At 49.6% G+C, this 13,584-nt stretch overlaps 1 protein-coding gene across 14 annotated transcripts in view; it reads left to right on the forward strand.

The window, feature by feature from the left end:
- Window positions 1-13,584, forward strand: part of Shank2 (SH3 and multiple ankyrin repeat domains 2) — a 446,182-nt gene that overhangs the window by 207,597 nt on the left and 225,001 nt on the right. For all 14 annotated transcript variants that reach the window (XM_031389011.1, XM_031389016.1, XM_031389019.1 and 11 more), the window contains 2 exons: window positions 4,688-4,857; window positions 10,358-10,471. In XM_031389011.1, the coding sequence (XP_031244871.1) occupies window positions 4,688-4,857; window positions 10,358-10,471 (284 nt within the window). The remainder of the gene's footprint in view (window positions 1-4,687; window positions 4,858-10,357; window positions 10,472-13,584) is intronic.

Raw genomic sequence — 13,584 nt, forward strand, 5'->3', positions numbered from 1 at the left:
AGGTACACCCTGGCTACTTGTGGAATCCAGTCCAGATAATCCTTTTCCTTGTGTAGTCAGCAGAGTGCAGTAGACCGTGACTACTCTGGCAGGCCACAGCTGCCTGGCGTAGTAACACAGTAAGGGTATTGTACTTCCTACCTGTGAGGTGGACGGGCCCCTCCCTCTATTCACTCTCAAAGATATAGTGGATTTGCCCACCGAAGGCTGGTTGCTGCACCTTGTATCCTGTTCCCTTCCCGAAGCAGTCCTTTTTGTGCCAGTGTGATGAGCCTATTGAGTCCTTGTCTCTGTCATTAGCTCCTAGGGATGGGTAGTTGGGGGTAGTGTAAACTAAGGTGCCTGGCATAAAGCCTTGTGTGCTTGCTAGTTTGGTGTTCCTTTCTCTAAATCTTCAATAGCCAGAAAAGAACAGGGTGGCACATGTCGAGTCTGTAGGCATAGCAATGATGGATGGCAATGCAGCCAGAGTTCAAGGCCCAATTGCTGGGTATGATATTGGCAATGTCTAAGCCCCAGCTAGGAGCTCTCGAGGCCTCTATGATCCCAGGCCTTTCCCAGGAAGACACTGATTTCCGCAGGCATCTTCGAGGTGACTCTTCCTGACCATATCTGGAATTCTTTGACTCTATACATCAGCCCCGGCCCCTTTCTTGCCAAGACCAACCACAGCACCTTCTTATTGAATGCTCCACCTCGGTCCTTACACCAGTCCGGTCTCACCCTATTGCCACAGCCATGGTGTCCTAGGCTCTACCTTGCTGTGTGTTCCTTCAGACACCTTGTGTGTCTTCATTTGCACTGCCTGATTCTCACTCTAGCTCAGACAAGCCTGTGTGCACTCTTTGACTTTGGCTGTCACCCTGGTCTCAGCAGAAACATTACCTGGTTGGAGTTCACTACAAAGCCTGTTCAACTTCTCCCATCTTCCGTGCTCAGATATGTGTGCTGCCCTGTGAGGGACCACCTGGGAAGTTATGAATAAATGAATGAGTAACTGATGGAAGAGGGAGTGAACAGAGGGAGCTCAGTGTGTGGGCAGTTCCCATTCATACAGGGTAGCTGGGAAAGGCCCAGTTTATCCTTTCCAGTCACCCCACAGAACAGAACATTGTCTTTCTGGTACTGAATCCCCAGCAATCTAACCCTTGGACTAAAGCAAGTTGGCTGGTGCTCCATCTGGCTCCTCTTGGCCAGAATGTGAAGGAAACACAGATGCCAGGGCTGGGCAACAGCTGAACCATTCTCTCACTGTGTGTGTCCTAGCTTAGCCTCTCAGGCCTGCCTGTCTGTGCTATCACTCACCTGGGGCCGTGGCTCTGCTGTTGCTCAAGGCTGCCGTAAGGAGAGCATAGCCCCACAGCAGGAGGACACAATTTATAAAACACCTTCCCTTGAGGTCCAGCCTTTTATGTTTTTTACTATACCACAGGATAGAGCATCAGGGTGTGAGGGTCGCTCTGACTCCCATGCGAAGTCATTATTCATGTGAACCCTCTGTCATCTGGGAAATGGGCTCAATTTTCTACCTTAGGGCACTTCATGAAGCTCAAGTTAATAGTGATTATGAAGATGGTTCAATACCCTCACAGGACCACCCTCCACCACTGAGCTCCTATCCCTGTTCTTGGAGGCTTCTTGGTCTCCAGATTGATGACTCAAATCTAGCTGCCTGCAGAGTGGGCTAGAAAACAGAGACCCAAGACGATGTTTACACTGACTTCTGTGTGGAATGACATTCACTGGCTTGAATTAGCTAGAGCACCCCAGCATTTTGGTCCCTGCTTTGCAGTTGACACTACACTATGTGGAGTGGATGCCTATTGATTTGCTCTCTGGGGAAACTGATACTTTAAAAGATTCACTAATTTGTCCAGTATCTGGTAATTAAGGGGTCAGCTGGGGTTCAGGCAGTATCTCTTGAAATGTGGGTGTGTGAGTGAAGAGATAGTATTCAGTGAGGTGGGCAGATAAGCGGGTGAACAGATGATTAGCAATGACAAGGTAGATGGATGGACAATGGATGGTGAATGAATATGTTGGTAAGTGGATGGATGGATGGATAGGTGTGTGGATGGATGGATGAATGGATGGATGGGTGGGTGGGTGGGTAGATGGATGGATAGATGGGTAGATGGAAGCATGGATAGATGGATTGATGGATTGTGGGAAAATAGATGGATGAATGGATTCATGAAGACCCAAGATGTGGCTTGCAAGGCAAGGAGAGGCTATATAAAGAGGTGAGGCTGAGGCTGTGTTCTGTCCTCTACCTCTACCTTACAGCTGTCATCCTAGTGGTCACATGGCCCACTCAGTCACCTGTGCCTCTATAATTCTGTGACAGCTATATCCATGGTTATTATTTAGGAAACCTTGGGGATGTGTAGGTGTGAGTGTACATTGCTAGCCCCAGCCCCAAGCAGCCTTCCACCTCCCTCGGTAGCCACAGAACCCAGGTATGTTTTCAAGCCCTGCGTTTATGCTAGAAGAAGCCAGGAGGCTTGGCCTTTTTTCCTCTTTGCTTTACATGGATGAAGGGCAAATCCAGGCTTTGGGGCCAGGCAGGCCCCGTGTATTCAGTGCTCATCCATCCTCACCAACATTATAAATGAGGGCCTAAATTTAGCATACCACAGCCCCAATTCAACGTCTGTAAAGTGGGCTCCTCAAAGTCACCAACCAGGGTCTGGTAGTTAGATCTCACAGTCATGCCAGATAGAAAAGTAAGAACTTACAGGCCAATGATGTAATGGATAACACATCTCACTATTGGCCAGAGAAAGAACTACAGTCAAATACAACAGGGCACACCTTTGCAATTCTGTAAGAGCACCCCAAGTCACACATGGGCAACATGGTACAAAAGGCCCTGGGAACATAGTCTCAATGAGGGATTGCCTAGATAGGTAGGGTAGGCTTTCCTGTGAGGGATTTCTTCTAACTGCCTTAAGTGTGTAGGGAGACACGGGTGGCTCTATTCTCCAGGCTTGGGCTCCTGGGCTGAATAAGAGAGGAGAAAGCTAGCTAGCTGTATTCAGTTCTCTAAGCTCTTGACTAGATGGGATGTGGCTAGCTGTTTGAAGTTCCTGTCTTGGCTTCCTTTAGTAATAGACTGTGACCTAGAATTGTGAGCTGATCAAACCCTTCTTCCCCCGTATTGCTTTCTTGTCAGAGCATTTTTATCACAGCAACAGAACTGAAACTAGGACAAAAATTCACCTTAACTAATCAAAGAGCATCCCATCAGCTTCCAGAAATTCCCCTGCATGCCAGTTTCCCATTGGCCCTTGTGTTAAGTGGTTCCTTCATCTCCTTGCATGAAGTTTGAGGCCACTTCTACGAACCCAGAGGCCACAGCACTTAGGTTTAGAGACCAGAGCTGTAGATTTGGACTCCTAGTCTAGGTTCAGACACGATTCCATTCTGGAACCTTCTCCTATGCTTTAAATATCCACTTCTTTCCCTTGGTAGAACCTCTTGGAAGGTTCCAGTATTGTGAAGGTTTCATTTCTTGACCAGGAAGCTCTGAGAAGTTGTCCTGACATCCTGGCATGTTTTGGGGGGTTTTGTTTGTTTGTTTTGTTTTTAAATATGGTCATGTTTGTATCTGAAGCATTCCTTTCTGCAAAGAGAAGTGACAGGAGGTCCCCTTGAGGTGGTCCCTGATTAAGACTTGGGTGATCACTTGTTCTAGCATGTGACAGTCACATTGGAATTCCACTCTGCCTCATGCTGAGGACACTGCAGATTGACACATGTGAGGACCGTCTCCCTACATGCCCCATTACTGGTCTTGCTTAAAGGCTTCTCACTGTTGGAAGAAGGTGAGCCTGGGACACACATTCAGTGAAAAATTAGCAATGTAAAGGAAGTCCTTTTGGAGTGGCCAGCAGGCTGCCCATGGGCATGACATGGGCATGACAGATGGGCATGTATTGGTGACAGATTCCACATGTATCCTTACCAGCGTGATGAATGCTCACAGTGAATTGGAAAAACATGGCAAGGGCTCCCATGATGACCAGGCCTCAATTTGTTTTCAATGTTGTAGTCAAGACACCCATGAGCTTTCCTATTGTCACCATGTGTGTGCCCAGCTCAGTGGTCACTGAGCTGAGAGTGTCCTGAAGCTGTTCCCACCGTACATCTCCAGAACTTTCCAGCTTCTCAGCTGAAACTCTGTCCCTGTGAACCACTCCATCTTACTTTCTGTCTCTGTGGATCTCATAGTAGGGATTACATAGGGATGGAATCACACAGCTTATGGCCTTGTATGACTGCCTTCATCAAGAATAACGTCTCCAGGGTTCATCCCTGTGGTGGCACACTTCAGAATATCCTTTTCCTGACTAAATGCTATTACATTGCATGGGTGGTCATACGCGGTTCATCCAGTATCCATCTGTGGATACCCGGCTATGCATAATGCTGTAAGGAACATGATGTGCAGATGCCCCTTTGAAACCCTGCTTTGCATCCATAGGGATGTGCCCATCAGTGCAGCCACTGGGTCGCCTCAAGTCTTTTCAGCCATAAACACTGCCCCTTGACCCACCTGTGTCCTTGCTGTCTGACTGCACATGTACCAGTAAAGGCCACTCTCTGCTCAGTGTTTGTAGACCATATTGGCCATGGTTGGCAAAGTGTGACTTTCTTCTCTCTCCTCCCATGTTGCCTGATCCAGGTCGCCCTTCACTCCTGGTGCCAACAAGGATTCCCTCTCGACCTTTGAGTACCCAGGACCCAGGAGGAAGCTGTATAGTGCTGTGCCTGGGAGACTCTTCGTCGCCATCAAGCCATACCAACCCCAAGTTGACGGCGAAATCCCCCTTCACCGAGGTGACAGGGTCAAAGGTTAGTCTGTCTTCTGCTTCTGGGGAAGGCAGGCCCTCTCTGTCTCCACAAATCACCTTGGTGAGTCTTCTGGAACCAGGGCAGAGTCCAAAGCAGCATTTCAGCAGGGCCCACGACTCTTGAGTCTTGAATCATGACTCTTTGATTCAGTGTCCCCATTGCTGAGCCTTTATGGATGCTGAGACCACACACTCCTGGGTGCATTGTGGGAAGTACATGGATGAGCCAAACTGGGGCTCAGTGAGTTAAGCCACTTTCCAGCCAGAAAACCCCATGAGAAAGTAGGCTTGGGGTAGCCCATGGTGTAGGTGTGCGTTCGATGAGTAGAGGAAATCAACCAGGTGGAATAGATTCTCTAGGTGGATTCTGAGGGCTTTTGTGAATAAACTGAGAAGTCCGCTATTGTTCCAGGGGCCCTAGGGAGCCAGCGATCACTCATATATAGGTGAGAGGAGTCTGAGATGGATGCTGGGAAAGCATGGATAATGACAGTGTGGAAAGAGGAGGGGGACGGTGACTTCAAAGCCTGTGGCTCAGGGCCACAGAGGGCATTGGAGGAGGGGTAGGTGGGGACCGCAGGAGCCACATAGCAGGAGATACGGCTCACAGGTGGAGCCAGAAGGACACTTCACGTGCTCAGCATGCCCAGCCCCCCCCACTGGACACAAGGAGAAATGGTGTCTCTTCCGAGGGGGCTGGAGGCTCTGACTCTGCTCTCTTCATCCGGCCCTTGTTCAGCCCACAGCAAGGGACACCTTTGTTTCTTTTTCTATGCACTCAGATGGGGTTACTGTGTGGTTCTCCAGAGCCTGTACCCCATCCTTTCCTAGCCCTGGCATCCAGCTTCTGTGCCGCTGCACTAACAAGTCCCTTTCGCCCTGTTCTCTTCTCTTTCAAGTTCACTTACTCTTGCCTCCGAAAGCCCCTTTTCCCATCTCGGTCCTCCCGTGAGGTTCATAATTTCAAAAATTATGTTTTCCTTACTTTCGGAGCGTGTGCTTTAAATTGCTTCTTTCTCATTGCGGCGCCTTCTTAGGACTCTGCTGGGGCTTCTATTCATTGGAAACATGTGCTGTTTTACAACAGCAACACCATGCCTTGGCGTGTACACCACTTTAAAAATCCCTGTCTGATCATTCACCAGCAAGCACATGCGGGAGGTTTCCGCTCCATCCATCCCTTTTGTCTTCTCTCCCAAGGACACGCTCTGCTTGCCTCATTCACACACCCACTGACTTTTCTTTGTGTTCTGGACATCAGCCCTTCCCCTGGCATTCCCTCAAGGTTTGTGGTTCCAGTTTCAACTTTCTGATCCTTCCAGCTTCTCTCACTACAGGCTTTTCTCTACTCCCTCTTCCACTGCTGCCCTAGCAGTGGGAACTGTGCTCTTCCCGGGATAGACCAGGATATGGAGGGCAGGGACTCTGGTAAAGGTCCCATCCTGCTCCTCATGCAAGGGAGCATCCCCTCAGAGGCTGGCTGCTCTAGCCCCTCCCAACAGTGGTTGTTTGCAGCAGGCTCTGGAACTGTTCTCCCCACTGGGGTCTAGTGGAATCCTTGGTCACCATACCCATAAGGTGCCTGGACAGTGCAAGTGTAGTTTAATGTAGGAGTTTAAATTTTCACATGAGATACGGTTCTGAATTTCAGCAATATAACCCAATCACGGGCCAGGCCCTTTTCCTATACAAGTAGGTGATATGTGTTGATCTTACCACAGGTGTGTGGTGTGACAGACTCAGCAGTGATCCACCGGATCCAGACTTTGCAGGTCTGATGGGCGGGCACCTGGGCAGGTGTCTCCTTGACAGGTTCATCTATAGTGCTCACTCAGACCATCCTAAACGGTGCTTATAACAACCTTGCTTGGGCTGGAACTCCAGCTCTTAAGTGTTTGCTGAGCAAGCATGAAGTGAGTTCAGGTCCCCAGTCCCTATGTAAAAAGCCAGGTGCAGCAGCATGCATCTGGAATCCCCCCCTCTTGAAGAACAGAGACAGGTAGAATCTGAAGCCCCTGGCCAGCCAGTCCAGTAGAATTGGTGAGCCCCAGGTTACATGGGAGGCCTTGTCTCAAAAAATAACGCGGGAGGTGAATGAAGAAGATACCCAGTGCCAGCCACACAACCAGGGACATGTGTGCATAGCTGCACATTTACATGAAAACACATACCACACACACACACACACACACACACCCTCCCTGGATCAGAGTCCATTTCAATAAAGCAGGCATATAGAAAGCCATAGCTCTGGATAGTTGTTGCTAACATCAGTGCTGTGGCCTCTGGAGACACATCTCACATCTCCTTACTTTGCAGATTGTAGAAGGGCATTGTAGGGATGCAGTAGGGAGGCCTCCATCTGCCTGACCTGCTAGTTCGTGTCATTGTGTGGCTCTTAGACCGCATATGTGGAACTGGCAGAGTCAGGCCAGAAGCAGAAGGGAGGGCCATGAAGCCCTCCTGGGACCTTCTGTCCAGCAAACGTGTCCTCCCCAGACTGTGCCCCTTACTGCCATTCTCTCACAAGCAGCTGGAGCCATTGCCAGTCATGAACAGTGTTTGGAGAAAGCTTGGAGTAAACAGGTCCCTAGCACCTTCCCAGCTTGTTCAGCATTACCCAGGTAGCACTGGGAGCCAGCTGGATGCAGCCACTGCTAGTCCTGGGCTGCAGCCTCAAGGTAGTAGCACCAGCTGCCCAGGAGGTCAGGGAGGCTGAACATCAGGCTACATCCAAGCTGAAGATGGCATATGTATGGGATGGCCACAAACAGGAATGGGTCGCAAACAGGAAGACATTGTTCAAACCCTCACTTGAGGCTGCAGGCTGATTACACACCGAGACTGGGAGGGGAAACTCTACCCTGCACATCTGTAGAGGGGAGTCCCCTGGAGTGGCTGTTGCCTGGCTAGTGAGACTGGACCTGTAAAAAGTAGACAGGTAGCTCTTTGTTCCCATCAACGACTTATAATACTGTGCTGAGACAGGTTAGGAAGGTCCTTCCTTCTAGAAGGTTCTGGGTGCCCCTTCTCAGGAGGGGCGCCTGGCATGCAGTGTCTTCACCCTGTCCTTCTTCTAGTTATCAGAAGTCCTAGCTCTTCCCTGACTCTCCCAGACCCTTTAGAGACAACTGTTCCCTGCCTTCCAAGTCTGCTTTCTGCTCCAGGTCTGGCCTAGAAGAACCTCCTCTGCCTAAGCTCATTACTCCTAGCTCAGTACAGTTTCTTGTTCTGATGTGTGAAGGAGGCTCCCTCATCTTTACACAACACCTTAAACAAGGAGAACAATCTTAGCTATTCTGAATTAAAGCATGATTTACAAGGGAGCCGAGCCTGACTCCCTCTTTACTAGGCAAGGTGTACCCACTCCCACATAGACACACCCACTTCCACAAGACACTCCCATAAGACACACCCACTTCCACAAGACACTCCCACACAGACACACCCACTTCCACAAGATACTCCCACACAGACACACCCACTTCCACAAGACACTCCCACACAGACACACTCACTTCCACAAGACACTCACACACACATACACACCATTTTCATAAGACTTTCTCACATACACACAACCACTTCCATAATACACTCCCACATAGACACACCCACTTCCATAAGACAGTCCCCACAAGACACACCCATTCTTACATAGACATGTCTAGTTTCACATGGCATCCTGTTCTTTCTTTGTCCCCAGGTCACTAAAATGCTTCAGAGAGCAGGCTGGCAAATCCTTAAGTACCAGATGGCACCTCCCTGTGCACCTGCCTGCATTCACAACTCTTTGCTCTTTCTGGGGGGCCTCATTCTGGTGACCCACCCAGACCATGTGCTTGAGGGGAATCAACTGCAAAGCTGCATGCAGAGATCCCTCTGAGCAGGCAGTATGGTAGGATGTCCACAAGAAGGGATGGGATTTGTGTGCCTCTGTTGACTCAGTGGCACCATGAGCTAAATAGTGCTCCTCTTTGACAAGTGAGGAAACTGAGGCACATAGTGATTAAACAACTGTCTCACATGTGGCACAGGTAAGGTATGGCATGGTAGATCCTGGGCAGAAGAGGATGCCAGCCTGCCCTTAGCATCCCACTTCTTGCTAGGTGTTGACCTGCCCGCTGGAGGCTCTGAAGAGTGGGCATGGGGATGTCTTCATAGGCCTCACTGCACAGCACAGCCCCACTACCCAGGACCCACACCTCTAGATGACCTTCTCAGGGCCAGAGATGGGAGTCTGAGCTGACTGTCCTTCAGCAGAGCTGTGTAAAGGGCAGGGGCTACGTCCACGAGTCCATGCTTCGAGGAAATTGTTTCAAGCAGATATGGTATCAGCCAGTCGAGAAGTGGCTTGTCCCTTTATTTGGGTCATTTCCTTAGATTATTGGGTAAGAATTTACAAAGCTAGAGTTTGCTGTTCTGTCCTTTTCAAAAACCACAGGCTGGGTAGATCTTTATCTGCTATTTGAGGTCAGAATAATGGAGAACAAATACTTGTGCCAAGATCTCTTTTTCTCCACCACAGGGCCTCCAGCCTCAAGTAATTTACAGACAAATTGAGATGTGTGAACAGGATAGCAAGCTCCTTCATGTAACCATGTTCAGACAATATACATCCCATTTTGAACAGGTCATCACAGCTTTGTCTTCATAACTGAAATCTTTATTCCAATGGGGCTAGAGTGTCCTGTGAGGTCCTCGGGACCCTGCCCCAGCCCCTGGTGTCTTTGGGCTTATGTTTTTGCTCATGCTCAGCAGCAGAATTTAAAAACAAGGACCTCAGTGGGAGAGGATGTGCCTACTCCTATTGGGATGAGATGTCCAAGGGTGGGGTGGTAGCCAAGGGGGACTTCCCCTTCTCTGAGGAGAAGTAGACAGGTTAATGGGGGTAGGGATTTGTAAGGGCCGGGATGGGAGGGGGACTGGATGTAAAGTGAATAAAAAATAAATTATTGAAAAACGACAACAAAAACCAAAATACCCAGAGCTGGAGAGGTGGCTCAGTGTTTAAGGGACTATTCTTTCACAGAACTTGGATCCCATTCCCAGCACCCACATGGCAACTTAAAACCATCTGTAACTCCAGTCTCAGGGTATCTGATACGATATTCTGGCTCTGTGGGCATTGGGCATGCACAAGTTGCATGGGTATACTTACAGGGTAAATATATACAAGATTAAAAAAATAAACTTTAAAAGAGTGATGAGGTGGATAGTGCCACTGAGGATGAGACCCAAAGTTGTTCTCTGGCACGTGCACATGCCTGTATACACACATACACACACACACAGAGAAAGAGGGGGGGGGGTCCATGGTCTGGGGCTGTCTCATCCCTTGTTACTGTTCTCCGAAAGCCACTGGGCCTCATCTGCTAAGCTGCTGACAGTGCAGGCCTCGCTCCCTCTACCTGTAGTCTGGTGTCCAGTTGCTGGCGATCCCTTTGCTTGGTCCCGTCTGGCCCCTATACTGATGCCTTTCTCCTTTCTATCACTTCTAGTTCTGAGCATCGGCGAGGGCGGCTTCTGGGAAGGCAGCGCCCGTGGCCACATCGGGTGGTTCCCAGCTGAGTGTGTGGAAGAGGTGCAGTGTAAGCCCCGGGACAGCCAGGCAGGTAAGGTGACCTCACAGGGCCATGTTGTGTCACAGTGGGGCTGCTCGGCCAGAGTGTGTGACAAGTACCGTGGCTGCAGCCACACTGTGGAAGGAGCCCAGGTTACAAAACCAGGGCTTCTCTGTATTGTTGCAAATGGCTTGACTGGTTCTGTTCTAGTGGCTCTGTCTAAACCAAAACCACTTGACAAGCTGGGGCGCAGGTTCTGTGAAAGGGCAGAACCGAATGGTTTAGGAGTGTGCCTCAGGAGAGTCTGGGGCAGAATCAATGTCTTTTTTTCTGCCTTCTGATTGGGTGTTAGAGCACAAATGACTTTCCAGTGAAAGGTGAAGCTCTCCAGACCCTCCCCAGGAAGTACCACACAGTGCTCATGGCCAAAGCTGACCTGGCTCCATGCTTTAGAGCAATTCCCCAAACCTGCCCTGGCTGAAAGCCTTCTGATTAAAACAGATTGGTCTGACTCTGATGCCAGTCGCCACTTACATGAAATGGCTTGGGTACAAAGCAGAGACACCTGAGGCTTGGACAGAAGGGACTTCTTAGTGACCTATGTTTACTCATGAGTTCCGTTTCCTTTTGTGTGAACTCCTGAGTTGACTGTGCACCCCCAAAAGCAGCCACATGCCCCCTGCAGATACTAGCTGTGCTGTCTGTGTGGGCCTGTGACCACTGAACTTGGCTCAGATATGCTCTTCATGATCTATTCTGAGGTTCCCTGTCTGATGCTCCATAGGGAGTCCCTGGGTCCTGATCGGGTCACCTGGGCCAGGGAAGATCTAGGAACACATGATGTGTGAGGCATCTCCCACTGCTGGGCTCCCTCAGGCCTGCCAAGCTTTGCAGTCTGTTGGGCATTCAGAACACTTCCTCTCTGAGAACTTGGCCTTGAGACAGCAGGTTGTGTATTTCCTAAGCCTCCTACCGTGGCACTGCTTAGGTGCAGCTGATAAATTGTGTTATGTGTTATCTAATACCACACCCATGCCAGGCCCTTTTGTTTGTTTGCTTATGTTGTTGCTGTTCAGACGGTCTTCTGTAGCCCAGGTTGGCTTCTTAATTCCTCATATAGGCCATGATCCTCCTGTCTCCCCACCCAAGTGCTAGGATTAAAGGTATACCCCACCTGCTTCATATGGTGCTGGGGGATGGAGGGATGGAACTCTGGGCTTTGTGCATGCTATATCTCCAACCCATCCAGACAGATCTTGAAAGGCAAGGTTGGAAGCAGTGTGGTAGAGGCAGGCAGATGGGCAGTGGGTTAGTGGGTGGTCGAAGCAAAGTTTTGCTGGATGAGGAACACTAGTCACCAGGTATCAACTGGTCTGTCCTGATGCCTAACCCCCTTCCAGCCCTGGTCTGGTCCCAGCTTCCCTCTGGGGAGGGAGGATCTGTTTTCTGCTTTCCTGGCTTCCAGAGGCCTTATCCCAGGCTGACCTGTTCCCTGTCTTCACCTTTGGAATGGGGATGTCACTTCCTCCCCTCCCACTCTTATCTTCATAGCGACTGAGTCTCCCCAACCTCTGCTTTCCATTGGAAATGCTCTGTGAGCCGCCCCTAAGCAGGTCAACCCTGGGGGCGGGGGGCTCATATGAGGGGTTATTGGGTCATCTTGCTTTCTCTATCTTGTGGAATAGTGGCTTAGGTGAAGTACAGCTCACCCTACTTTCCTGTCGACCTTGGGAGAGATTACAGCTTCCTTGGATCCCACTGGCAGTGTCCTTACAGACAGTAGAGCCTGACAGACTGCCACTCGTCCTATGGCAGGCACCTTCAGGAGTAATGATGAGATTCCTCCTGGTGCTCCATGCTCCCACTCCGATCCACACAGTGGTGTCTTTGGTCAAGCAGAGTTGTGTCCCTGAGTTGGTGCTGGCTCCAAGGTCCCTCTGGGCCCCATCCTCACATTCTGAGCAGCCTGGAAGAACAGAATAAATCTTGACACTCTGCCCCAGCTGTCAAGAGCAGTGTCAGAGCAGTGATGCCTTCTGAGTCCGTGTCACCTGTTCCTGAGTGCCACTGCCTCCAGGTCTTACTGAGCGCAGGAGAAAGAGTTAAATTGCATATCCTCATGCCTCTTAAAATCCTAAAAGCTGACAAATTAGTATTGTGAGCATCATAAGTCCATCTCCCTGCTGTGTAGAATTCAGAAGATTCAGGGATCTAGCCTGGCTTCAATCTGAACATCAGTGGGATTGGCTCCATCTGGAACCTCTGGGGGGATCTATTTCCTGATTTCCTAGATTCCAGAGGCTTTATCTTTGTCTGTGGCCCCTTCTCACTTCTGAGACAGCAGCTGGGGGTAGGGCTACATCTTTCAGAATGCCCCCGCCCCCTGCCTCCTTGTCACCACTTTTAGGGCCCAGCCAGTTGAGGTCCAAGCTACCTATAGCAGCTCCAATTCCATCTACAATTTTTTAAGTTTCCATGTGTCAATAGGGTACTATCCCAGGTTCTAGGAATTAGGGCATGAGCATCTTTTGGGTGGGTGAGGAGCATCCCTTTGCTCCAAGGTCATTGACAAATGTGACCAGTATCACCATTTTGTAATGTAATAGGCCACAAGCCCTGCCAGCATCCCTGGGAGATTGGCAAACCTTTCCTCCTTATAAACTGATTAACTCAGGAATTTTGTCACAGTGATGGAACATTCTCCCCAGTGGCTGTCCAGCCATCCCATCTAACCCACCAGAGACAAGCAGCTTTCTTAATTCTGTCACCACAGAGTTGTGTCTGTTGTTGGATTCCAGGCCATCTTGACTTCTTCATTCAGCCAATATCTACCATGTTGCATTGTGGTGCCTTGTATGTTGCTGTGTCTCATTCTCTTCTTTATAATTTTATGTGAGCAGTGTTCTCCACTTTCCTGAAGATCATTAATTAGTCCCTCTGTGTGAACTGATATAAACTAAGCTGCTGGGCTCGTTTCTATACAAGTCTCTCTGTAGATACCTGGTTTCACTTCTCCTCACTTCCTTAGGTGAAAACCTGCTAGGTCACATGACAGGAACATGTTTAGCTTCACAAGAAATTGTTACACATGCCTGAAGAGATGACTCAGTGAAGTGTGTCCTTTGTAGACCTGACTTCTGTTTCTAGAACCCACAAACCAAAGC

Source organism: Mastomys coucha, unplaced genomic scaffold (genome assembly GCF_008632895.1).
Source record: "Mastomys coucha isolate ucsf_1 unplaced genomic scaffold, UCSF_Mcou_1 pScaffold21, whole genome shotgun sequence".
Classification (NCBI taxonomy): domain Eukaryota; kingdom Metazoa; phylum Chordata; class Mammalia; order Rodentia; family Muridae; genus Mastomys; species Mastomys coucha.